Here is a 27,713-nt window from a genome sequence, read left to right on the forward strand (position 1 = left end):
AAAAAAAATCTGAAGAATTAAAATATTATAGTTCACAAAGCTATACTTTTCATTCTCTAAAGTACTCCTTTACCTGCGGTCCAAGGAAACTTCTTCATTTACTTCTGGGGTTTTCTTAGCTGTAACCAGTCCTTTGGAGTCAAATTTCAAAGACTGTAGAAAAAAATATATACCTAAATAACAGGAAAGTAATTGACAAATTTGCTATATTAAGACAATTGCTAAACTGTATTAACAGGTATTATTTCATAAAAAGAATACTGATATTTGATTTGCACAAAGCTATTTCAGGGCCTATGTCAGGTACATGTAAATGGGATAAAAAAAGAAATAATTGAAACAACACAACTGATAAGAGTCAATTATTTTGATCAGCTTGGAAAGGAGCAGTATCTTTAAGGCTACACTGCTAATGTAAGAGTTAATTAAATCATGGCTGTAGTCTTTTAGACTATTTTGTCTACAGAGAGGAATGAAACATTGTCCTTGGACCAATTGAGGCAAGCCAGTTAAAGCTCAGGAGCACACTGGCTGCATCCACACTTCCTCAGAAAACAGAGGGCACTGCCCTCACACCCCCATAAATCTGCACTGTGTTCACGACACACTGGCCTCATGCACAAAAACACCATGTCAGTATGCTCAACCCAAGGAGCTCATGCTTGACACATGCCCTTGGTTACTGTTTTTCACTTGTGAGTATACCCTACTTCACCACGTCTATCCATGGGCCAGACTAATCCCCCAGCAAAGAGCCATCTAAATCATTACTAAGTGGACAATGAGGGACATCCTGGAAGACTCAGATCCACTAAACCTGCAGGAAGAGATGCTATCAGTGGCATTTCCCAGTACCTGGTGTTGCTAGCATCACCCTGAGGTACAAATGTGACCCTACAGTCAGCTTCCTTCTGTTTACAGAGGATTTTGAGTCCCAGAAATAACCCTGCCTTGCCATCACAATATCTATATCTCTCATATAACCTAGCAGCAAGAAAATATTGCTGCAAAGAACACTTAAAGAAAGGAGAGAAGCCTCATGAAGCTTCAAAATCCTTGACTTCCAGCAGCTGGCAGACTACCTGGGAAAGGCCATTGTGAGCTAGCAGCTAGCTGGTGACTTCCAAAAATCAGAGAATGCCCAACTTTGCATTCATTAGCAACACCAGTTAGGCTGTGTGGGAATGCCCAGTGCGGACTGAAGACAGCTGCAGAAAGACCATCTGTGATTCATACCCCACACTGAGAAGTGAGCTCACACTTCATTGGTCCTCAAGACAAAGACTGAGCCAGAATTTAATTAATTGACAGACAGGTAGGAAGATAATCAAGCATAAACAAAGATAAACAGGATGTCAATTTTGGGACACTTGAGCTTGTCTCGCCTTATAAAGCTCTGCCATGAGAATGGTGAACCAGTACTCCCAGAATAGGACCTCTATGCCTGCTACAGCTACCACAAGCATTCCAGCCTCCTGCACAAGCAGCTAGGAATGCAATAGCCTGTGCATCTGCAGATTACAACTAGCTTTTCCCAAAAGACAGGTCTCCAAAGTAAGGAATACGTTTATTCTTGATACCTTAAATTTAGAATCATCATTCCTGAAAAGCAAACCTCTAATCTAAATAGAGTAGAATTTTCTATCAATTCATCCTGCTTTTAAGGAAGAAAATAAACAAAAACATAGAAGATAAAAAATGTTCTTACAGATTCAGATTTTATGCTTGTTCTGGTCACTGTTGCCATTTGCTGGGTTTTACCAGTTAACATTGATGCTGTTTTCTCATCAGTATGTTTAGAAGAATACTGCATGTCTTCTTGATCAGATGGATAAGCAGGAGGGGTTGGAGTCTCTTCCATGCTAGAAAGTAATTCCTTAGGTTTATGTGTCTCTCCTCGCTTCTGAAAAAGGTGTTTTTCTTTTAGCTCACTTGATAAAACACCATGATCTTCAGACTTCTTTTCCTCTGTTACTCCTTTTTTCCCTATTCTAACATCCTTCTTTTGAGACAGTGTTGCAAATTCTTTGGTTTCCTCAATTTCTCCAGAACTTTTCCTTGTTGCTTGTTTTGCTTTGTTCTTTGCTAGCAGTTTGTGCACTAATTCATCAGCTTCACTAATGGACTTGGATGGTGACACTGCATGATCTTCTCTGCCTTCAGATTTAGTTATTTTTTGGCCTCTCTTAGGTATATCTCTAGCATGCTTTTTCATATCAATGTCAGAAAGACCATTTTTACCCTTTTCTGCACCTTTGTAACCAATGTGTGCATCTTGAACAATTTGTGTGTCTAGGAAAGGGACAGATGCTGCTAAGTTCGTAAGCTGCTTATTAGCCTTTTCGGCTTCCTAGAAGATAAAAATATTTGCATTAAAATTATTTGTTGTTACTTCCATGTATTTAAAAGTTTCCTTAAAGCACTTATAACTCAAGCATGTTCTCAAATACATTAAATTTAAAAAAATGAAATTCCGGTGAAATATACACTTACATATCTACAGCACAGCTACAGCTAAGCATCTTTTAAGATAGAAGCAATGTGAAACAAGTGTTTAAACCATTATTTAAAGCTTTTCATGCTAGAATATGCTGAAAATATAAAAGTTGAATTAAGTTTTCAAAAGAAACTACCAAAAGTTTCCCCAAGAGCTCAAAGCCACATTCTAGTTAAGACTTCTCTCATTCATTAAAATCTATCACCTTCCCTAAAACATAATGTGAAATCATAATATGAATCTCATCTAACTGCTATGTCTACATTTTAATTAGTCTCAAATTAACCTTTTAATCTATGGAAATAAATGGACATTTTGAGAACACAATGTTATCCTAAAATTAACATCTAAAACAGTTCAGATAAACTGTTCATTAGGTGAGCCTGATTTTCTTTGCTAACTCTAAAATGAGCCTACAAGACTAATTATCTCAGATGCAAACATCTGTAGTAGATCATTAATGTTCAGTGAAATTAATCTCATACTAATTTGCCCTTTTCTCTGCAAGGAGCCAGGGATCACAACAGGGATTTTAGTACCTTCTAGAAATTTCTCTTATTCATTTCTCAACTTAAAAAAGGAGAGAGAGGAAAAAAAAGGGGCCTTTTAAAAGGTTTTTTTAAGGATAATATTAAAGCAAGAAGACCAAATCAAAAATAGGACAAGGGAAAAGCAAAGTCAAAGTTGTCTCCTTTCCTCAAGCCATACTTCCCCCAAAACATGCATCTTTTCTATTGCCTTATCCAAGACATACTCATATCTACGCATTTTAAAAAACATGGGAAGAATTCTCTTTTTATTCCTGGAAGTATCTGGTGTTGTTATAACTTCTTAAGGATATGAGATTAACAGAAGACTGATCTGAACTAATATGGCAGTTGTTAAATGAGCAAATGGCCGTCAAAGGCATGGGAGCCCAGGTAGTGTTCTCCTCTATCCTACCAACGAAGGGAATGGATTCAAGGAGGAGAAGGCGGATATGGCAGATTAACAACTGGCTGCGCCACTGGGCTTGGCAACAGGGTTTTGGCTTCTATAACCATGGAACTCTGTTTCATGACCACCAGCTAGTGGGGAATGATGGGAACCATCTCTGCAAGAGGGACACACGTCTCTTTGCCAAAAGGCTGGCCAACCTGGTTAGGAGGGCTTTAAACCAGACAAGAAGGGGGAAGGGGAGCGTCACACAGACAGGGTGATCAGTACCACACAGCCAAGGTCAGGTGGTGTCCAGCGGAAGTATGGTAGTGGGGAAGTGAGGATAGGAAATGATTATAGAGGGTCCTCTTTCACCCTTCCTGGGGAACCTGCAGGCTCGGTTACTTCCCTGAAATGCCTGTACACCAATGCGCAAAGCATGGGGAATAAGCAGGATGAACTCTATGTGTGGTCCCAGCGTCATGATCTCATTGGAATCACAGAGACGTGGTGGGATAGCTCGCACGACTGGAGCGCTGCCATGGAAGGCTATGTGCTCTTTAGGAAGGACAGGCTGGGAAGGCGAGGTGGTGGAGTTGCTCTTTGTGTGAGAGAGCAACTGGAATACATGGAGCTCAGCCTGGGGGTGGACAATGAGCGAGTTGAGAGCTTGTGGATAAGGGTTAAAGGGCAGGCTAATCTTGGAGACACTGTGGTGTCTGCTACAGGCCACCTGACCAGGATGAGGAAGTTGATGAGGCCTTCTATAGTCAACTGGATATTGCCTCACAGTCACAGGCCCTAGTTCTCATGGCAGACTTCAACTACCCCGACATCAACTGGAAGGACAACACAGCCAGACACAAACAGTCCTGGAGGTTCCTGCAGAGCGTCGACGATAACTTTTTGACTCAGGTTGCGGAGGAGCTGACGAGGAGAGGAGGGCTAATGGACCTCGTGCTAACAGATAGAGAGGGACTTGTAGGAGATGTGAAGGTGGGGGGTAGCCTCATCTGCAGTGACCATGAGTTGGTGGAGTTTGGGATCCAACAAGGAGGAGGCAGGGCTGTAAGTAGCCTTGCAACGATGGACTTCAGGATGGCCATCTTTAGCCTCTTCAGAGACCTCCTCAGAAGAATCCCATGGGCTAGAGCTCTAGAAGGAAGAGGGGCCCAAGAGAGCTGGTTAGTTTTCAAGCGGCACTTCCTCCATGCCCAGCAACAGTGCATTCCTGTGTGTAAGAAGTCAGGCAGAGAGGGCAGGCGACCTGCGTGGATGAGCAGGGAGCTTGTGGCAGTGCTCAAGTAGAAGGCGACAGTATACAGAATGTGCAAAAAAGGACAGGCCCCCTGGGAGAAATACAGGAACGTAGTCAGGAAATGCAGAGATGCGACAAGGAAAGCAAAGGCACGTTTGGAATGCAATCTGGCAAGGGATGTTAAAAATAACAAGAAAAACTTCTTCAAATACATTAACAGCAAAAAGATGATCAGGGAAAACGTGGGTCTGCTGGTGAACAGGATGGGCAGCCTGGTTACGAGTAACACAGAAAAAGCAGAGTTGCTCAATGCCTTCTTTGCTTCGGTGTCTAACAAGAGCAGCCCTTTAGAGAGCTTCCTGGAGAGAGGAAGACTTGCCCTGGGTAGAAGAAGATTGGGTCAGAGAGCACCTAAGGAAACTCAATACCCACAAATCCATGGGCCCTGATGGGATGCACCCCAGAATGCTGCGGGAGCTGGCAGATGCCATAGCTAAGCCGCTCTCCATCATCTTTGAAAGATTCTGGAGAACGGGGGAGGTGCTAGAGGACTGGAAGAAGGCCAATGTCACACCAATCTTCAAAAAAGGCAAGAAAGAGGACCCAGGCAACTACAGGCCAGTGAGCCTCACCTCCGTCCCCGGAAAAGTGATGGAGCGGCTCATACTGGCCATTGTCTCCAAGCACATGGAGGACAAGAAGGTACTCAAGAGTCGTCAGCATGGATTCACCAAGGGGAAATCTTGCTTGACTAACCTGAGAGCCTTCTATGATGGAATGACCGGCTGGATAGATGAGAGGAGTGCAGTGGATGTCATCTATCTCGATTTCACCAAGGCTTTTGACACCGTCCCTCACAACATCCTCCTGGGCAAGCTCTGGAAGTATGGGATGGATGAGTGGACAGTGAGGTGGATTAGGAACTGGTTGGATGGCAGAGCTCAGAGGGTGGTGATCAGCAGTGCAGAGTCTAGCTGGAGGCCTGTAGCTAGCAGTGTCCCCCAAGGGTCAGTCCTCGGTCCAGTCCTGTTCAATTTGTTCATCAATGACCTGGATGAAGGCACAAAGTGCTCCCTCAGCAAGTTTGCTGATGATAACAAACTGGGAGAAATAGCTGACACCCCAGAGGGCTGCGCTGCCATCCAGAGGGACCTGGACAGACTGGACAACTAGGTGGTGAAAAACCTCATGAAATTCAACAAGGCCAAGTGCAAGGTCCTGCACCTGGGGAGGAATAACCCCAGACACCAGTACAGGCTGGGGACTCACCTTCTGGAGGGCAGCTCTGCAGAGAGGGACCTGAGTGTCATGGTGGACGACAAGTTGACCATGAGGCAGCAGTGTGCCCTCGTGGCCAAGAAGGCCAATGGGATCCTGGAGTGCATTAAGAAGAGCGTCTCTAGCAGGTCGAGGGAGGGGATCCTGCCCCTCTACTCAGCCCTGGTGAGACCACATCTGGAGTACTGTGTCCAGTTCTGGGCTCCACAGTACAAGAGAGATGTGGAGCTGCTGAAGAGAGTCCAGTGCAGGGCTACAAGGATGATCGGGGCCTGGAACATCTGCCCTATGAGGAGAGGCTGAGGGAGCTGGGCCTGTTCAGCCTGGAGAAGAGAAGGCTGAAAGGGGACCTGATCAGTGTCTATAAGCATCTCAAGGGAGGCAGTGAGGAGGATGGTGCTGGCCTCTTTTCACTCATGACCACTGACAGAACTAGAGGAAATGGCCACAAGCTGAAACACCAAAAGTTCCACAGTAACTTAAGGAAAAATTTCTTAACAGTGAGGGTGACAGAGCACTGGAACAGGCTGCCCAGAGAGATTGTGGAGTCTCCTTCTCTGGAGATCTTCAAAACCCGCTTGGATGCAGTCCTGTGCCACGTGTTCTAGGTGACCCTGCGTGTGCAGGGGGGTTGGACTAGGTGACCTCTAGAGGTCCCTTCCAACCTTAAGCATTCTCTGATTCTATGAAATGCTTTTAACATTAAATATATTATACTTCATAGTCCTGCAAACGCTGAGGTGCACAGAAGAGTATTTTTAAAGGAAAAAGATAGTTACATATTTCTATCTAAAACAGCCATTATGAATTATTTTCCTCACATAATGGGAACTTTAAAAATACAAAAAACATATTTTATATATATATATATACGTGTGTGTGTGTGTATACATATCTCCACAAGTATATTTTCTAAATCAGTACCTGCAAAGCTCTTTTCAGCTTTTCCTCAAGGATTAATTTCTCTTTTTGAAGAACATGCACATGTTCCTGTGATACAGGAAGACAATCTGTCAGACACTGCAATTCTTTTGTGTTTACCTTTTGAATATAAGACACTAATCATGATTTTTTTTTCAGAGTCAGCAAGCACAAACGAAAGAAAAAAAAATCTGACATGATACTTCTATAGGTAAAAATCATTCTGTAAATGTACCATCTAAACAATGCTTTGGCAAACAAATTCATTTTGAAACAGATTAGGATTTGCAGCAATATAAGCACAGAGTTTTGTCAGAAGTACTGAGACATTTTAATTTGACTTGAACAGTTTTGCAGTTAAATGTGTCAATATCTGAACATATACTGGCACTAGCCTACGCGTGTCCTCACATGATAGTAACAGTCATGCTGCTAGAGACACACAGTAATCCTATGTTCTCAGATCTCCTAAGTTACTGTAGGTAATTCATAAAAACTCTCCATGTCTCAGTCCCCATCTGTAAAATGGGTATGATGTTCTCCTACTTTATCAGGATGTGGAAATATTTAATTGATATTTGTAAGGTACTCAAATACTACATAAGCAACTAAATGCACTATATTCTAGTTTAATATTACACTGTTCATAAACTGATAAGAATGAAAAAGTACGCTGCATTCACGGATAAAAACTGCCCTGTATAAGCTATGTGAACATAAGAACTTACTATTAAGTAGAGACTCTTCAAGCTGTGCTGCTTATATAATTTAACAGCCCTATAGGAGGTGTCTAAACACAAAAATCACACATTTAATCCTAGCAGGAATCAGGCAATATCCTCTTCTCCCTTTCTGTGCTTCATGCAGATAGTATAACGGGGGAATGCATCAAAAATTTTGGTGTATTTCTGCCTCAGGATTGTTTTGTTTGAGCAAAACCTTACTACGTATCGTGAAAGGGTTACATAAAGGGAAGAAAGACACAGAGGGTGTGAACGCGCATTAACGACAGATATGAGATTTTATAGATGCCAGAAAATAACGCTTTTTCTCCCTCAAGTGATTGTCCATATGCTTATTAACAACGTGGATGACTCAAGTACCAAAAATATATACAAAGTTCAAAATATATACAAGTTACCAGAAAGAAGGGCTCAAATTCTTAGGGGAAATCTAAGCAGAGAATCTGTGACGATAGTTTGCTTACTCTCCAAACTCAGTCTGTCACTACAGCTTTAAGTACTAGAAATCAGAGCTCTCTAGAGCTAAGTAAAAAAAACTCCATGTGGCAGGCTAAACTTCAAAAAGGCTCTACAGAGTAAGCCAAATACCAGAATTTTCCTAGGCCTCTCTTTAGTGGCTGCAGAGATGAGAACTGCAGAAGCCCTTTCAAGTTTTCTAGCATTTCTATAAAGTAAAACTGCGATAGGCAGAGGCACAGAACTCATGAGAAGATTACAAGAACACACCATTACCTGTGTAATCAAAGCCTCCACTCAAGGGGTGATTAAGCCATGAGTATCTGCAGGATCAGTTCTCATTTTTCTTGTGCGTGTTCATCCTCTTTGGATTACATATTTGGACTTTGGATTACATATTTGGACATACCGGGCTGGTAACCCTGAAGCTACCCCAGAGGCCTCCAAAACTCCACTCTCTCTCCAACTAGGAGATCTCATTCTCCAAGATCTTGAATCCCAACATGTGTCCACGGCTATACTGCACAAGACATGGTTCCCTACCTACTGCATCACACCTCACATTCATGGTGCACCCCCAGCTCCTGTGCTCATGAGCACTGTCCTCTTGGAGTGCTACACGTGCTGTGAACATCTCCACCTCAGCAGCCCAGTTTACAAGCGCTGTAATGCACTTCAGGCTGCTCAGTTCATTTGACACTGCAAATAATGGTGCAAATGATGCCTTTAAAGTAATAGGAAAAGAGGCAAGTCACAGAATATGTAAATGCTCAAAACAAAGAACTACATCTGCTAATTTCAATGTTTGATCCTTGGATATGACTTGGTCCTGGACAGCAAGTTGCACTGCTCATCTACACCACCCTTTTTTCCAAAATAGCATTTAGTACACACTTACCTGAGCTTTAAGTAAATCTTCTTGCATTTTCAATTTGTCATTTTCTTTTTTAGTCTGAGCAGAAGATGCTTTCCTTGAGCGTCTGCAAGCAATAAAGTATTTTTATATAATAGCTGTTTTAACATTAAACCTCACTAATGTAAATATGAAAATAACTTTAATAACAAAGATTTCAGTGAGAAGAACCAATTCCAATTCACCTGTTCCTTAAAAAGGCAGTATTCTGTCCTGATTTATCTTACTTTCAGCCCAGCTGCATACCACTGACTGAAATTCTATGTGCATCAGTAACCTTGCTTCATAGGAAAGCAGTCTATTGTGGGATTGACAATCACTACCAGAGCAAGGACAAAAATGAATGATACAGAAAAACAAAAGAAAAAACACAAGTTTTCCACAACTTGATCACATTTCATTGTCCATCAGTCTCTATAGACACGGAATGCCAGCACCTACAGTCCCCTCCGAGGAAGATGTATGGAATTCTTTTATGTAGAAGTGCTACACTTTGATCTTCACAAGGAATGTGGTGGGGCAGGGGGAGGAAGAGATCACAGCAACCAAATGCGGAGCACAAAAACAGTACAAAATTCAAGTCCCTAGCCAAATCAGCAAGATATAACAAAGAAACAGTCAGAATAAAACTTGTAGAAAACCCTCAGATGCCCTACAACAAAAGCATTTGCTTCTCCCCAAGAATTCAGGCTGATACTGAGTGCTGCTTCTCCTAGGCAGAGATTCTCTGTGCCAGGATCCAGACTCTGCCGTGGAGCCATCTCTGTGCCCAAGGCCAGGAGTGCTCTGGAATCCTGACAGAAGGAAGTGGGATCCCCTGCACAGCTCGGGATTGAGTGTACATTTTCAGCAGTCCTAGACCTTCTTAATTTTCTCCTCAACATTACATCAGTGTAACTGAGGCAGGTGGCCTTAGAATATGAATTCAAAGCAAGGATGAAATCTTTAAACGCCTTCGGCGGACAGTGTTTGACCTTGTAAGTCTTCGACCTTGTAAGTCTTCAATTTTAGCTAGTTAGTAGGACAGGTTCCAGTATCGTCAGAGACCAGCGGTGTGGATTTAACTGCAACTTCTGCTAGTCTACTTTGTGTCTGGTTTTCTAGACACAAAAGAATCCTTATTTTACTGCTACTGTATATTTTTGTAGCTGCTGAAGAGTAAGCAGTCCTTTATTCAGCTGCAATTCCAGTGAAGAACAAGAAGGTTGATTGAAAAAAAAAAAAAAAAAAAAAAGGCTTTGATAGAGCCATTGATTTCTTCTCAGATCCTTAGCAGGCTTTTCTTCACAGAGCTGTTTTCTGTTAGTACTCAACTCTGAGTCTTCTTTCTCTTCTCTCTTCCAGCATCTGCTCCATCATCTCTCAGTTTGGCCAGCCAAAGACAAGTACCCTGTCCCTGAGGCCACACTTCAGCTTCTCTTAGCTCGACTGGTAGCAGAAGTTCCCTACAAGATTTCACAACTCTTCCCAAGTATCATACAAATAGATTTTTCCCCTTCTTTCTTCCCTGATAACATGCTTCAGAGCACTGTATGAAAGACAGTTCAGGAAAACCAGCCTAACCTGCTGTCACAGTTACCTGCCTGGTTACATATGCAAATGATGAAGGGTTTCAAAACAGATGGTGCCAGAAACTTCTTGGGACAGCAGGACCAGGCTTCGAAGTGTTTTTTTGTTTTTTGTTTTTTTAAAAAAAAAGAAAAAAGAAAGAAAAAAGAAAAGAAAAGAAAATCAAAAGTAACTCCCGAGAGAAGACAGTTCAGGACCAATTTAAATTTCTTACTGTTATTTCAGCAACAGTCATCAACTAGAGCTATAGAAGGATGGGAACCTGTCCAACCACACTAGGAGAGGAACCTGAAGTACATGGATTTGAGTTTACAGATGGAAATATTTCTGTTCAGAAACAGACACAATATTAGTGAATTACAAACGCTCATTTCATTTATTTGCTTTCTTCATATTGATTATGGTCAGATTAAGACTTGTTGTTCAGACTTCATGTTATAACTTAACCAGGGAAGTGGATCTTACCTTTTAGACTTCCCTTTCGCAGCGGGGGCAGCAGCAGTGGAGGCAGCAGCAGTGGAGGCTGCTGTAGCAGGGGCTGCAGCAGTGGGGGCCACAGCCGCCACCGGGGCCGCCGGGGCAGAAGCAGCGGGGGCTGCCGTCGCCAGGGCCACCCCAGGGGCGGCAGCAGCGGGGGCTGCCGTCGCCGGGGCCGCAGCAGCGAGGGCTGCCGTAGCAGGGGCGGCAGCAGCCGGGGCCGCCGCTGCCGCCACCGGGGCCGCTGGGGCAGCAGTGGCAGGGGCCGCCACTGCCGGGACCTTTTCCTCCCTCGCACTTTTTTTTTCCGGCGTGGCTACAGAGGTGTCCTTGTATGCTGATAATATTTCTTCTTGCTGTAAAATTTATATACAATATATAAACTTAAGAAAAAGCCTACTTTTAAATTTAAAATACATTTAAAACTGCATGCAATTCCATCATCACAAAATGGCAATAAAGAACAATGTCTTATGCTACAAATAAGTCAGTAGGAAAGAAAAATGCTAGAGATAGAACTATCCTGCCACTCCAGTTCTCTCCCACATCTCCCAGTGAAATATGGGTTAGCTTGTGCAATCTGAATATCTTTTCTTGCTCTATTGATCTTTATTTTAAAATATTAAAAAAAGTTATTCTACACTCAGTCTGCAAGACACACTCCTTTGTTCTTGGTCCACTTCTCTCACTCTTGTTCTTACTACTACCTAGACAAATGCTAGTGAAAATCTCAGCACTTCTCAGTTTCCTCCAGTGCTGTGCCCTGTAATTCAGGGGTAACTCATGCTCCAGCTGCAGCAGTTCTTCCAGTCTGCCAGATCACATTGTATTTGTATAGCGACCAACCTGTATATTTGACATCACTCATGTCTTGAAGGAGCATTTGCTAAAAAGGGCCCATGCTTAAAAAGCTTGGACTTTATTAAGTTCTTTGATCTGGACAAAAACTAAGGGCTGCATTGTCCAGGACACAAAACAGAGCCAAACATGCACCGCTTTGTCAGGCCACCATAGTGATGGTCCCCTAACACAGGGAGCACTGCCTGGTCACCTACGGCAATCAAAATGAATCAGAGCTTTTTCTGGCTTGTAGCTTACACATTCTGCACAGTACGCAATCTTTAACCTGAAAGTGACTGGGAACACGTGTAGGAGAAAAATATCTTTCCTTTTCAAAAGGTTTGCATATGTTGCAGGAAGTCCTGACCTTCATAATAGGCTTCTCCAGCTCATTTGTGTTACAGAATCACATCACGGTTGAGCTTGGAAGGGACCTTTGGAGATCACCTAGACCACCCCCTGCTCAAGCTGGGTCACCTACAGCACATTTCAGAAGTTCACACCTGTCACATCAGGTGTAAGAGGCAAGACAACCAACAGTGAAGGACTCTGAAGAATACAGAAATTAATACATCCAAGTCTAATGAACCCATTCTGATTGACAGCCATCATAAGATGACATATAACTTCTACCACATTTGCCTCTTAATTTACTCAGGGTAGAATTATGACACACAGAACATTCACCAGCCATCAAAACTTAAGATGGTTTCATTTAAAAATGCCCACAGTGGGTCAGAGAAAGGGTCTGCCTAACTCAATATCCTGTCTAAATAAATAGGTAAGAACAGGGTAAGCAGGCATACATACACACATACATGTCTGTGTGTGTATGCTCACGCTCATACATATATAGACACTAAATGTATATGTATTTATTCCAAGTACTTTTGATTTTCTCTCTGGAACACACCTATTTTGATCAGTCTCACATGATTACAACATTTCAGTTTACTTACTTCTAGGATTTCTCCCTCTTTCATTTTTTTAAGTTCATTCTCTACTATCTGTTTCTCTTCTGCTAACAACTGATAGTCATTTTTTATCTTCTCGTATTTCTAAACATAGACACAGTGAGTTATTTCATGACAAGAAACAAAATGACATGATTTTAGCATAAAATCTACACAAATAGATTTCCAAATATTTAAATGCTTAGCAAACTGGAAAAAAATCAACATGTTTTGGAAAAAATTGCTGCATTATCTGCAACTAGGAAAAACAAAAGACATACAGCACTTGTATGGACAGAGTCAGCAAGCAACGAGTTCAAGGCCTTAATTCCGTCCCAGAATGGATTTATTTCTGCCATGTTGGACTATGAACTCTGTTCTATGTTTTCATATGATTTTTTTTGCCTTGCAATGGATGAAAATTTCACCTTAAAGCACAGGCAAGGGTAGGATTCATCTTACAAACTAACACATATTAACGCAGGCGGTAAATCTAGAGTCATATTTTTATTTATTACCGTATTTATTTTTAAGTTAAACTGTTAATACAGTATACTTACAGCTTCCAAGAGATTTTGTTCATTTGAAATTCTGAAAGAGAAATGCAAAACTTTCTTCTGTGCTTTTTACATTATTTTTCATCATTACTTGTTGATGGAGAAAGCACTGCGAGCTAAACTATTTAAAATAGTATTTTACAAAGCAATGCATGGATATTTACTTATGTTTTTACATTAAATATGTCACATTTCCTGGTCAAACAACTTACATGATTTTTAACCCAGCATAATTGTCTTAAACAGCAACTTTCCCATCATTGTTTTCTGTATACAAAGGGCTTTTTTTTTTTTCTGGGATGGGGCAAGCCCTATTCTTGATTTTCAAATCTGAAAATCTAGCATGTAAAATACTACATATCTACAATGATTTGGAACAAATGATGCATTTCTACTACCATTCAAAGGTAAGGCTCATAACCATCTGTTTAGAAGGAATTCTTACCGCTGTAATTTGTTTGTTTGTCTTTCAAATACTTTAACTATTTCTAATACGCGTGTATTCATTGATTCGAAAGTTTCTGCAGAAAAAAGAAATAGATTTTTTTGTACCAAGACAAGATACATATTTTTTAAAAAAAAATAAACTGAAATTTAAGCCAAATCGTATCTGAGCTCTATGTCAGAGGTGACTTGCAGGAGATTTTTTTCAGTGTACTCTGATATGAGTTTAGTGAGGTTCAGAAGCAGAAGGCTCCAGAAAGATGGCAGTTCCTGCGGGCTCTCCATCGCTCTCCGGAGCTGCCAAACTCTGCTTCCCAGGCAGAAACTGATAGACCAGATGAGCAAAAAGAGTCTTCATGAAGACCCCTGACCACTACTGTGCGTTTCAGGCATAAAGCAACTCTCTCCAAGTCACACTAGGACCAAGTGACACTGGGAGATCAAGCTGTGGCAGCAGCTTCTAGCTCCCATTATCCCGGCCTTTCTGCTTGCCCTTTTAACAAAATTTGCCCAATACTGTCCATTTAAAGTAATTCCTAGCTATAAGAGTAATGCTCGAAGGATGTCATCCCACTATGCCTCTACATTTTCATCTCCTTACAAGTTGAAAGCCATATAGTTCCTCTCAGGTAATTACACTCAGAATTTGAACATTCCTACTGTCAGTTGCTGTTTAGCTGAAGATATTCCCCCTCCCATTCAGATTACTTGTCTTTGCCTAAATCTAAACACCTTCCTAGCTCACCACCACCTCACTGTCTTGAGTTGAAAGACAATTTGGGTCATGTGGCCAGTACCCTTCCAGCCTTACTGGGAGGTAGCAGTGCCATTACTGAAAAGGTAATTTTACCCTTTGTGCTATAAAAAGACATGCACAGAACACAGGACCCAAGAAGTTTGTGCACAGTGACATGACACATGACATTCTGGGCTATGGTCCATGGTTTGTTGTTGGCCCAAAACAATGCTGGAAAGGTTTGAGAACTGTCTGAACAGTTCCAGAGAGAAAGAAAGAATGAAGGAAAAAAACAATGACAAAAAGAAAAAAGACTAGCCAAGTTAGCTCTATCAAAGAAACTTGGTAAAAATCCAAATTAAAATGGAACAATCTCAGTGAAAACAGAGCCTATGACTGGACATGAAGGGGAAAGAAAGGTGAAGGATTCTAAGTAGAAGTTAATAAACTTCCAATATACCCTCAAAGATTCTTCCAAGAAAATGAGCTCTATGTCATGAGATCTTCAGAACAACTAAAATGCTGATACTTCCTTTGATCTGAGACGTCTAAACAAATGAAAACAATGACAAAAGGGACTGCAGGAATCATCCTTTTTTGAGCTGGATTGAAATCTGGTGAAAATTTACTGCCAACCCAGAAGTCAAACTCAATCTGAAAAGGCAGTCTCAAAAACAAACAAAAGGTTTTAAAGACTACAAAATCTGCAGTTTGTTATATGTATTTTGCTGCTTCATCCTGTTAACCCCCTTCTCAGTCTCTTCCCCTACCTCTTCAAGATTCAGCAAAATGAAGAAGAGCAAAAGAACATGACAGGGCAGAACTTAAATCTCTTCATGATATAAACTAGTTTGACATGTACATGATAATAAAACATTAGTAGATTTAGCCTTACGTGCTGGTGCACTATCAAAGATCTGTGTCATATTAATCACATCCTCCGTTCCATGCTTCTTTACAAGATCTGAAAAACAGCATTTTTGTCACTGTCTCTTCTGATTTTAAAAGAAATGTGGTATTTATTCTTCATAATTGAGAGAAAATCTTACATTTAATTTCTATCTAATTCATAAAACTGAAAAAAAAATGGTAATGTTATCCACGACAGAAAAACTGTTACCATTATGTTGTTTCACCTTCTTGCAGAAAATTACAATCTTGCAGAAAATTAAGCTTTTGAGTACACTGGGCTACCTGGTTGGGACAGAGCAAGTTTTACAGCTTCAGATGATGGAAAGAACCTCATGTTCCCAGGCCCTGGTCTGCATGGGGTCTACTGTCACCCCACAAGGGACACGGAGCACATACAGCCTAGGAGGTACACACATACCATGACTTTGCATATTCTGCAATTTTTTTTCAGATAACAAATATAATGAGATGTTTCTATTGTCATTATCAACATCTTATGTGATTATGATCACTGCCTTAAAACATACTGCCTTTCAAAAATTCAGAGATAACATCCTCACCTTCTAGCATAGTCCTTGGGTCTTTATGACTTGATGCTGTAGTACTCAAATTTCTTCTCTTGTCTCTGTCAAAATGTACAGTGCTTCAAACTGAGTATGAAGGGGACAGTTATCTTATAAGGTACATAATGAAGAAGTTCCAGAGATAAAAGCATGAGCTGCTACACCATGAGCTAAAACTATAAGGCTCTAAAAACTTGCAGCATTTTCCATTGCCTGCTAACTCTCTGGATAATCATAATCTATCTTCTACACGCAGAGCCTCCTGAAACCTGCTGAAATTATTTTATTGGGTTATAACAGCTCAGACTTCCAGGGTAGTCTATTAGCTCTCACATCTGCCATTTTATATGTTCCCTTACCCATCACCTTTCATTTGTTCACAGGATCACAGGACCCCCATGAAACCAGTCAGAAACTAGATTTCCAACAAGCATGGTTAACCAAACACTTCCCACACACACAAAAAAAAAAATGAGGCCTGAAGTTCAGTTATTTTAAATACTCCTCATTCTTGCTTATCACAGTACTTTCAATAGCCAGAAGCAGTCAGAACTTATTTTTACTTCAAAGAGCGCATTTCAAACATTCTGATAGCCAGATCTATACACTATTCACAGTATTTAAGTAAATAATTTCCACATCCATTTCTCCTCTATACATACAAATAGCATTAATTATATAATTCTGAACTGTTCTTACTATTTCAGCTTTTTAAATAAAGCTAGTAGTAATACACTCTTTCTCCCTCAGCCTTTCAAAAGGCAGTTCTATCATTTATCTAGATTCCTGATTTTTTTTTTCCTTCTGTATTGCATTAGTTTGCTAAGATTCTTCTTTAAAACTTATGTCAAATACACAGGTTTTAGATTGGGATCTAATCTAAATGTGATCTTACTGGTCTTTCTTAAACTCTTGCTTAGTGAGAGAAGAGGTATATCCTGGAAGATTCTGAATACAATTCTTCAGTCTTTCAAGCTTCTGGACACACAAAGACACTTTAGAAATGCCTTCCACTACACTTTTGTCAGTCACGGGAAGTACAGAATCTGCAGCATGATCTTCTTCTCCCAGCTAAAATATAATCAGATAGTAAAATATTCAAGTGCTTAGATATCTATTGCTTATTCAGCAAAGCTGCAGGCATCAAATATACTTTTTCCTCATATCTATCAAAAGCATAGACTTTTGCAATACCAACATTTCATTGCAACTATTTAGACAGCTTTCACCACCCTTCAAGGGGGAGTCATAACCAGCAGTAAATAATTACAACTCTTCTGACTTCCACCCGTGCTTACCATAAGGGTATATAGAACAATTAATATTTTTATTACTTACAGTCAGTGTTGTTGATAACATATCATGAAAGTAATTTAAAAGTCATGCAAAAGATTAACTTATTTATAACATTGTGCATAAAACATGTTTTTATAATCTTTTCACAGAGAAGTTCAACATCTAGTAAGATATGATCTATCAATAACATTGACAAATAAACACACACACACACACACAGAAAAAAAAAAAAAAAGACTCTTATTGTCTTCCAGCTATTACTTATGAAAACAGAGACAAAGCTAAAAATTGCCATGGTTTGACTTACTTCTTCCATCAGTTGGGCTTCTTTTCCGAACCACTTAAAAGAAAAACAAGAAATGTGATTATCAATCACTGACAAGTTAAGATCCTAGTCTGAAACAGGAGCATTTTATACACACATATATATATACACACATGCGCACACACACACACACATATATATATATAAAATTTTCTTAGATAGCAAACAAAAACTCTTACCTTTGCTAAAGATTCTAGTATCTGGGCCATAGGAGAAAAGAATAGAGAGAAAAAAAGAAAAAAAAAAGAAATTATGCTAAGAACTTTAAATAAAACTTATGCAGTCACATATTTAACACATACTTTTTTGTAATTTATTATTAGTCAAAGTTTTCATTTGTGTTAGAACTGATCACACATCTATGCTACAAGAACTAAATTCAGTGTCATCTTACTGTAAAATATGAATAGTTGTTTTTTGAAAAACAAAAAAAAAGAAAAAAACTTCACACACACACAAAATTTATCAAAATACCCCAACTGCTTTGCTCTAAAGGAGCAAACTGCATATTATAGATAATATTTCAAGCGATGTTTTAATCCACATCCTCATACCCAGACTTTTGATATCAAGTTGTGGGATTTTTTTTGAAATTAATGAAAAACTAATTCAAAATACACTCTACAGGAAAGCTTCTAGTTAGATGATTTAAAAAACAAACAAACCAAACACACACACACACAAAAAAAACACACTTGAGATAAATATACTGAAAAATTAAAGATGTTGCTCTTTATTTTATTTATTTATTTATTTATGAGAAAGCATATTCCACCCTGGAACAGGCTGCCCAGAGAGGTTGTGGAGTCTCCTTCTCTGGAGATCTTCCAAACCCGCCTGGATGCAGTCCTGTGCCACGTGCTCTAGGTGACCCTGAGTGTGCAGCGGGGTTGGACTAGGTGATCTCTAGAGGTCCCTTCCAGCCTCAACCATTCTGCAATTTGAACATTTATTTCAACAGTTAATTTAACAGTTTGGCAGCATGTCACAGATCCCGAATCTCCCAATTATTATTACTAATCAAAACACAGACATAGGGCAAACACCAATATTAAACTTACCACTTTCCTCAACCTAGGTATTATGAGAAGGTGAAATTAGTTCATTAAAAAAAAAAAACACTCTAAATGCAAAACCTTTCAGCACTCAGAAAGGGCAAAAGGTGAAATTAATCCCCGTATAAAGCTGTGGGAAAGTTTATGAAGCTGTGAAGATTACTGTTAATTATATATTTTTATTTCAGAACGTACTATGTTGATAGCATTGATAAGAACTGGTTCAATCCCTCAACCACAGGACTCTGGCACACTACCCAAACCAAGGCAACAGAGTGTGGTGTGCCAAGTGACAGCCAGGCAACCAGATCAGCTTGGGATATGAAGATTAAACCACTGGGGCCATATCCACACTCCCTATCTGAAAGGAGGGCTGAATTTAAGCTTACTCCACATACTGACTCAAAAGACATGCTTCAGAGTAAAATGGAAAGTTAATCCATGAGCAGCACAGACAATCACTCAGTTTGGATTTGATTAGGCTGTGACAAGACAGAACTACTTCCATCTTTTTTCTTAGAATAGAACTCTTTGGAGTTGCTACTCCAAAAACACAAAAAGACCTGTTAAACTCTAGATGTGAATTTGAGCAGAAATAAGTAATAAAAAAGAAAAAGGGAAAAAAAAAAGGGGGAAGGCTTTGAGCAAGACATAATAGAAATACAAGGTTTATTAGAAAATATCATTCTTTGTCTATGAAGAACAGATCTTTTCTCCTAGGCTGAAGTCACTGGCTTTCTGGGTTATAAAACCCCCATACAATTCTCACTGCACCCCTAGAAAACATCTGCCTTTATGCCCCTTCTGATGCCTGGCTGTGCAAATAGTTCCTGTACACCTCAAATCTCCCAGAGTAAATGAATTGCCTGTATTTTGGTGTCTTAGATTAAGAACAATGTTTTTCTGGAAGGTACACAATAGTTAAAGATTATAGGTTTAACAGAGAGTAACTGGAGGAAAACCCTAGGTTTGCATTTTCAAGAAAGTCAGGCTAGAATAAATTATGATCTCTTCCCTTTGCTATGACTATGGAAAATATATATCAAGAGAAAAAGAAAAGAAGTAAATACTATATTTTTAAGTTAAATAACTTCAATAACTCTTATACCTCACAGGAAGTTGGATAATACAGTCTGAATGTTACTTCTGCTACAAATTTCGCTCTACCAAAATACTTGACATAAAAGGTCCTGAGTGCAGGACTGTGAACACTTTCCACAAGTAGGAACCTGTGGACACAATTCTTTAAATCTCATTACAATGTAATGAAGATAAATTTAAGAAGTTTCACATTACATACTTCTCTTTCTTCATCAAATGATGATTCTAGCTGTGATGAGATTACTGAGAAACACAGCAGTGACTCAGTCATATCCTGATGAGCCTTCTGCTGTTGGAAGAAAAAATGCATTATTTTTTCCTGTACAACTTAACTATACTCTTCCCAAATGTGTCTCCACACTTGTTAATTTTGTTTCCTTCCTCTGTTATTCAAAGTTTCTCTGACTGTCCCTGTCACCTGCAAGTTTGGTCCATTTCATCCAGGTTCCTTCTCCTCACAAATCCTGCAGACAGCACAGGCCCTAGAGCCTTCAAACAATTATTGTTTCCCACATTCCTGCCTAGCCCAATCTTCCAACATCAACTCCACAGCCTTTATAAGGCTCAGAAACCTTCACATACTACTTACCTGAACACACCATAAATCTCATCACTATGCACAGAAACACGCACACAAAAAAGGTCAAGCAGCATCTTGCCTATGTAGAACTAAAACTAGAAAAATAATTACATAGGAATAAGGCTTGAGGGAAAAAATATTTTTTAAATCATGTTTTGTAAACAGAGCCAGCATGACAACCTCAAATGTAAAGAAAATCCAGACCTCCTTTGCACGGTATGGGCTTCTTGAAAGAGTTTGCTATAGGCACTTCCACACTCAAGGAAACAGAGGCCCTGTGACTCTGGATAAGATTGAAAAATCCCATGCAACTTGGCACTGTTACAGCTACTACACCAAACTGCACCAGCTTGACTTGGCAAGCAGGTGAACAGTTTAGAGGATTTGAACTTCCACAGCTCTAGAAGAGCAATTCTGGAAATGTTACTGGCCGGCAAGTAACAGACAATATTATTAGCACAGATTTAATTCATATGGCCTTCCCCAGATACATTATTTCCACCACAGAACCAACTTCTCTTCTTTGTCTCCTGGGAATTTTTTCTTATCAGTCAGGCATCTTGCAGTACAATGGGAAAAATAAATCAAGGTGCACACTTTACAACCATTATCACACTTACGCTTTGGCTAAGCACCAGGCATATGACAGTTACACTTACTAGGACATCTGTTTTTGCCACATTTGCCCAGTCAAAGCTGCATAGGTTAAGCTAGCATCTCTCTGGGGTAATGTGCTGCGAGGTGAACTGACACACCCACTCACTACAAACACAACCAAAAACAGCCACAGCTCAAAGAAGCTTTCAGCCTTTAGCTAGCAAAAGTTGGAGGTTTTGTAGACATCTGTTCTGTGCTACCTGGGCCACAAGAAACTGCTCTTGGTTGATGAAGGCTTAAACATTTCCTGCTGGGACTACCTTTTAAGCTCATTTTATTCATAGCAACTGATAGCAAGAAAATAATCACTTTTTCTAAGGAGTAAGGAGATATGAGATCAGCATTTAGAGAAGTGCCCAGTGTTGTGGGCATCCAGTTTCTGTTCTTAAGTGCTTACAGACACAGAATGCCTAGATCCACCTCATATCAACATCAGCCTGGATTCTTGAAAAATATATATATATTTTTTTCCTGGATTCTGCATCCATTCAACTTAACTGCCAATACAGTATGAAGCTTTTTTTTTTATGTGAACTTTACAACCTTATGACTTTATTGACCATCCAGATTACTTCCAAGCAAATACAAATGGCCCTAACAAAGAGCTCCAAAGTTAGAACAGCACTTTCTCCTCCACAGAAGATCCCATTTAGAAGTTCTTTACATTGCCTCTTGCTGACCACTTCGACATTATAAAACACTATATTCCCTCTAGAACCCCTATTAGTTAAATAATGTATACATTAAATCTGATAACATAGGCACAATTAAGGTGTGTTATATCAAACTTCTTATCTACAGTTCCAGTCCACCAGCTGCTACTGAATTCACTGTGGAATAGCCTAAATCTAATATAACACAGCTATTCTTGCTACTAGAGACCAAAACCCTACATTCCACATAAAACAATTCTATGACGAATGTACTTTTAAATTTTATTTTAATAGAATAAAGATCACTGCCAACTATTATTATTACCTAAGACATGCAATTTATGTCTCATGTCTGAGATCTTTTATCTTGTACCTGGTTTCATCCATTCATCTTCCACACACAGATCAATGGCCAAGCCAAGCACAGAGTCAGATTTTGGAATAATTCCTTGATCTATCAATTACTATAAAAAGGACTGGGCATTGACTTCACTTTTGGCATAATTTGTTATTAACAAATTCAATCACATATCCACTAACTTTTTTTTTTCTTTATCTGGCATAGCTATTTCTGGTCTTTTTCTGCTGCTTGTTTCTATGGATTTTAGATTTTTCACATTAATGAACAACATAAACTTCAACGCAGAACCCCCTAAAACATTCCTCTGGGTTACCTACATTGAAATGTGACTTCTGGTGCAAAAAACCTTCTATTGTTTGGCTTGATCACTACTACCTGAAGCCACTGGTTTCTATCATCACAAACTTGCAATAATTAACATACATGCTAATTACTATATCTATGGAATCAGGAAACACTAACTGAAGCAGACTTCCTGGTATCTGAATCTGTAGATCCAAGGACATTAAATATGTCAGAAACAAGTATTAATATATTTTTATTACTCCATATTTAGATGTGAAATAATATATATACACACACATATATAAATATATATACATATGCGTGTGTGTATAAATAAGAATATGTATATATACATATATAAATAATTTGGGCCCAGTGACAATGACTTCAATGTAAGGAATACAGCTACAGCTCCTAGCAGGTATACATCCAGATTCAAGATTTATGTATCTAAACTTCTTAAACAAGAAATTGGGCAGATTTAGTTGTTTAATTTATGATTACCAAAAGTGAATATTTCAAAGTGCTAGAATGGCTAAATAAGCGAAGCAGACATTTCCTGCAGTGTTTTGGTATCTATTTCAGGTGTAATAAGGGATATCTACAAAACAAATACATCACTGAAAAAAAAAATCATACTTAAAAAACGACTATAGTTTTGGTGAAAAAGTGTTAAGGGTCAGAACCATGCAGAATTATATTCCCATATTTAAGGAAACAATTTCTCAGGCACACCATTTTATTAACTTTATCAGCATTTACACTTTCCTGTTACTAAAGGGCTACCCAGACCAGCAATTTTACCAAAAAAAAAAAAAAATCTACTAATAGGCACGGAATAGTTTTGTGAGCTACAAAAAGTACTAGAACTGTCACTTACAGTGATATTATATCTCTAAGTAATGTTACAAAATATCTCATTTATCAAAACATTACATACACTTGAGTCTTCTTGTGCCTCTTCCTCTTTCACTTCCACATCTTTTTTATAAATATTTTCCAATGAGTTTATGATCTGCAAGAAAACAGTAACTACCTTCAGAGAAAAATCCCTTAAATTAAGAAATCTATTTTAAAAGTGCAAATATTTTAATTCAAACTTTAAAATTGTAATTTGGTTAAAAAAAAAAAAAAAAAAAAAAACTACCTGGTTTAGATGTTTAGTGATATCACCCAGCATCTGCAGGTCATCCAGCACACCATCTTTATTTAAAATCTGCAAGGACTGATCTATGTAAGATTCCACTAGATTTGCTGATTCTAAAACCATAGGTTCATTTACATTTTCTGAAAACTGTTTTTTGCTTTTCCTCTTTGCATGACTAGAAGGTACTGGAGCTGAAGCCTTCTGAACAACAGATGATCCTTTCACCATTTCTACAGTAGTGCTGGATGCTATTTCCTTTCTTGATTTCCCGCTGGGGTTGGTGCTTTCCAAATCTACAGTAAACAGGCCGGATGTTGCCCTAGAAGACGAAGAAAAAAAAAAAAAAGTGTGTGGGCGGGAAACGTATGTAATTGCACATTTAGATTTACTTATCTATCATTATTTACAAAAATATTCTGCTTAAAGGCAAATAGTTAATTTACAGTAAAAATTACAAAATGCACATGACTGATCTAGGAACATATATACAATTATTCTTTATTGTATCACTTGCTGTTCTAGTAAAACACAACAAAGTAAGAACATAAAGCTTTAACTGAACTGAAAATGGCACAGTGAACAACATGTAATAATTCTCCCTTTAGAGGCAATTATAATAAAATTCAAACAAAACATGGATTATGAACAATCACAATGTTGTGTAATACATTCATCACCAGATTTCAAGAGTTTCTACAAGCAGACTGCAGAAATTCTGCTGAGCCCTAGGGAATTTCCTAAGGTAAAAAAAAAATTCTTATATTTAAATTCATTTTTTTCCTCCAGTATAATTTCAAGACATAAATACTTCTTTAATGGCCATCATAATGGTGTGATCTTCCAGCATTCTTCTATTGCTGATTAAAAAATGTTCCTTACATTTGCCTAATCAAAATAAATGTGCACATGAAGCTCAAATTAAAACATTATAAAGAAAAGAAAACCGCTCTTGTTGACCTTGTAATAAAAGGACTGAAGTTTTTCTAGGAAACTTAACTGTAAATTGTGAAGGTGGCTTTATTTTTCTATGGAGTAATTGTAATATTACACTGAAAATAGTGAGGATCTACAGTCAGCTGCCTCTGACCCAAGAGATAGCTCTAACCTAAATTACAGGTGTGCCAACTATTGCCCTCCAGGTTCAAGGCATTAAGTAACTAGAATTCTCTTATTGCCCAGAAGTATTGATAGGATACTGCCCATTTCTTGTGAAGAATACCAGTAACAGTCTTAGTTTGTTGATGTTAACCAGGACTAGCAAATCTGGTAAGCATTAGCACACACAATGCCAAAGTGCTCCTCAGACACTGAGAACTTCAGGAAAAAAAAAAGGATATATTGCCCAGAAAGGAGAAAACCTAAGTTCTTTCAAGCTTTTGTTCTTAGTAATTCTCAGCATGTTCTTCTTTCAGCTTAGGCTTCCCTAGGCAACATGGCATCAGTGTATCACCTTCCGCATGAGGAAGACAGACAAAATAATATTCTACTTAATCTAGCTAACACAGAGGATAACTCTACTCCCACTGTTCATTTTCTCGGTAGAATAAATAAATAAATAAAATTGAAAAGCCATATGCTGCTCCATTAAAGTTGTTTCTTAAATAGTTTACCTGGACAACAAATGGGCAATAAATACCTGTGAGAATGGGGTAGGACTTTAGGTTAAAAAGGAAAAAATAACTTTAGAAAAAAACTAATTAGAAAACTACAAGTCAGCTGAGCCTTCCATAATTAGATTAATTGCTATACCACATATACTCATTACTGTGCTTACACCTTCAGTAATGGCTAGTAGAAAACCAGTGAGGAGGAATACAATTCCATGGTATATACAGAATTTCTCCTGATACATATCTGCAAGTATATCCCTAGTAATCCAGAACCAAAAGTTCTGCTAAAAAGCACTGTGTTCAAAAGCCAGTCATCTACCCTCCAAGACAGATGAGGCCATCTCCCTGCTGACAGCCTCTATGAACAACTGAACTAGGCTAACTCAGTGGGGGGTATCTGTGCTACAAATGCCTGCACATAAGCCAGTGACACTAGATTTCCTTGTTATTCAATAAAAAATAAGTCAGTAGACATGAGTCAGTCCTGCTCACATAGACACCAACATCCGGTTCTATGAACTGCCTTTTAAAGCTCCTTACGAGATTAATGGAGAGAAATGTTTGGCACACATCCTTACAGAAAACCAACAGATTTTCAGTCTGAACTGTAAGAAAACATTAAAAAGATTAAATAGAGAAAAATCTAATGAAAAGGCATTTATGTACATAATAAAAAGGATATCACATTCTGATCTTTCCCATCACAGTCCATCAAGTTTTATGATGCTGAAAAAGTTATGTCCAGCTTCCAACATAGTGTTAAAAAAATCAAATCAGTATAAAGAACGTGTTATTTTTAAATCACACAAAAATAAAGAAAAACATTTTCTTTTCACAAGAAAATACAGTATCTCCTTTTAAGGATATTATTTTTGTAATAACAATATATCTGTAATAATTGAATACAAAAGACAAAGCATAAAATATTTTAGAATTATTGTATAGTGCACATAAACATATATACATATAAAACAAAGCACGATAAGATTATATGCTTTTACTTTAGCTCGAAATAACTTCTAATATGTTCAAAAGCAATTTTTTTTCCACAGCTGTAGGTAAAAAATGTAATTTTACAGCAGTAATAAGAAGTGTTCAATAAATATGAGACTAAATAATCGATTTTTTTTCTACAAGCAAGTCAAAAATTAGAAGCTTAAATATTTATGACAAAAAACTTTCATTTTCTGAGGCCATTTCTCAGCAGATAGAAACGCTTTCGAACTTACAAATATAAAAAAAAAAAAATAAATAAAGCAAGGTAGTAGTAACTGAACCCATTTCTACCTTTCTGTAGATAGCTAAAATTTCATTTTACTTAATCTAAATATTGAACTCAGCTGTGATATTTTCAGGCTGACTTCTGTGACAACCCTACCACAATAAAACTTATCATTTGAATTATTTTAATAAATTATTAATAATATAATCCCATCAGTAAAAACAGCATTGACCCATAACTGATAAATGCTTCTTTCCATGTTTTAAGGGTAAGACAAAAAAAAGTTAGCTATTTTCTTGTCTTTCACGGAGCCAGTTCCACACATCACACCCAACGCATATCCATGCTAATTAACAAACTCCCTTTAAACTGCTTTAAGTATAGTTCACACCCTTAGAAGAGCTTAGTGAGCTTTGTCCCATAGCACTACCTGCATCAGGAAAGCTGCTTAGCTGTTTCTTGGATGTCTCCTCGGGTGGTATCTGATCCAGAACTAACAAAACAAACAAACAAACAAAGACCACAGTGCACATTCGAGACGTTACAGAGAGCACCTGCTCTGGGGCACTCACCAACCCTTAGCAACCGCCCCATTTCTACGGCTAGGCAAAAACGCAGCGCGTGTTTTTGTAATTTATCCTTGGCCTCTATCTCCCACTTCGCCCCCAGCACAGCGCCAGGAGCTGCAGGCTCCCCCGCTACGATTGGGGTTCCAAGTACCGGCATTACCAGCCAAATAAGGAGTAATTACAACTGAAAGGGCCCGTGGAGGTGAGAGGATGCCCCCGATGGAGCAGCAAGACGCTTCACTGGGCCCCGGCGGCGCTTTAACGCTTTTGTGGGCAGTTATGGGCGCCGCGTGGCAGTTGTGTTGATAGCTCCCAGCGGGGACGGGACCGGACAGGAGAGGGGAGGAGACGGGGGCGCCCCGAGCGACCGCCGACCTTCCCCAGCCGCGACCAGGGCAGCAGGAGGCCACTCCTCTGCGGCGCGGCGGGCCCGAGAGGCGGCGCGAGCTGGTCACTGGGGGGGCGGCGCCATCTTGTCCCCGCCCGCCGCCGCGCCTCGCCCTGCGCGGGGAGCCGGGGCGCGGGGGAGGAGCGGGCGCGCGACCGCAACGGCCGCCCATGGATGCAACGGCTGCAACGGCTCCAACGGCCGCGCGCCGCGCAGCGCCTGCGGCTGTGCAAAATACAGCGTCGTTCATAAAGTTTTTAAACCTGCTGTAACAAAATACGGCCAGCTCAGATACTACCATGTCATACTCGTTATTTATTCAGCATTCGTATATATATTGAGCGGAACAAAGGAGCCTGTGTCTCTACAAATGTGTGAAATACTTCACATTCTTTAGCGAGCAGGACTAGGAGGCGCAGGCAGGGAGGT

General features: G+C 39.4%; 1 protein-coding gene and 1 long non-coding RNA gene across 2 annotated transcripts; both read right to left on the reverse strand.

The window, feature by feature from the left end:
• Window positions 1-48: 48 nt before the first annotated feature.
• CCDC7 (coiled-coil domain containing 7) lies at window positions 49-9,181 on the reverse strand. Its single transcript, XM_088533950.1, has 4 exons — window positions 8,970-9,181; window positions 6,876-6,941; window positions 1,709-2,350; window positions 49-153 (listed from the first exon to the last, which is right to left on the reverse strand). Exons 1-4 carry the CDS (start codon window positions 8,994-8,996, stop codon window positions 70-72), a joined length of 819 nt encoding a protein of 272 aa, XP_088390076.1. The 5' UTR covers window positions 8,997-9,181; the 3' UTR covers window positions 49-69.
• Window positions 9,182-20,007: 10,826 nt separating this feature from the next.
• LOC148592727 (uncharacterized) lies at window positions 20,008-26,822 on the reverse strand. Its single transcript, XR_015913905.1, has 4 exons — window positions 26,758-26,822; window positions 23,496-23,814; window positions 23,289-23,363; window positions 20,008-20,101 (listed from the first exon to the last, which is right to left on the reverse strand). It is a non-coding gene; the product is annotated as an uncharacterized LOC148592727 (long non-coding RNA).
• Between the last annotated feature and the right edge of the window lie 891 nt (window positions 26,823-27,713).

Source organism: Tinamus guttatus, unplaced genomic scaffold (assembly GCF_059628265.1).
Source record: "Tinamus guttatus ecotype Peru unplaced genomic scaffold, ASM5962826v1 Tinamus_guttatus_pri_ptg000530l, whole genome shotgun sequence".
Taxonomy (NCBI): domain Eukaryota; kingdom Metazoa; phylum Chordata; class Aves; order Tinamiformes; family Tinamidae; genus Tinamus; species Tinamus guttatus.

Bases quoted from the DNA above. Each gene is read 5' to 3' on its own strand.
- CCDC7 (XM_088533950.1), bottom strand. From the start codon at position 8,996: ATGCAAGAAGATTTACTTAAAGCTCAG. The intron at 6,942-8,969 runs GTAAGTGTGTAC...CCTGTATCACAG, and splicing joins AAGATTTACTTAAAGCTCAG to GAACATGTGCATGTTCTTCA. The intron at 2,351-6,875 runs GTACTGATTTAG...TTTATCTTCTAG, and splicing joins AGCTGAAAAGAGCTTTGCAG to GAAGCCGAAAAGGCTAATAA.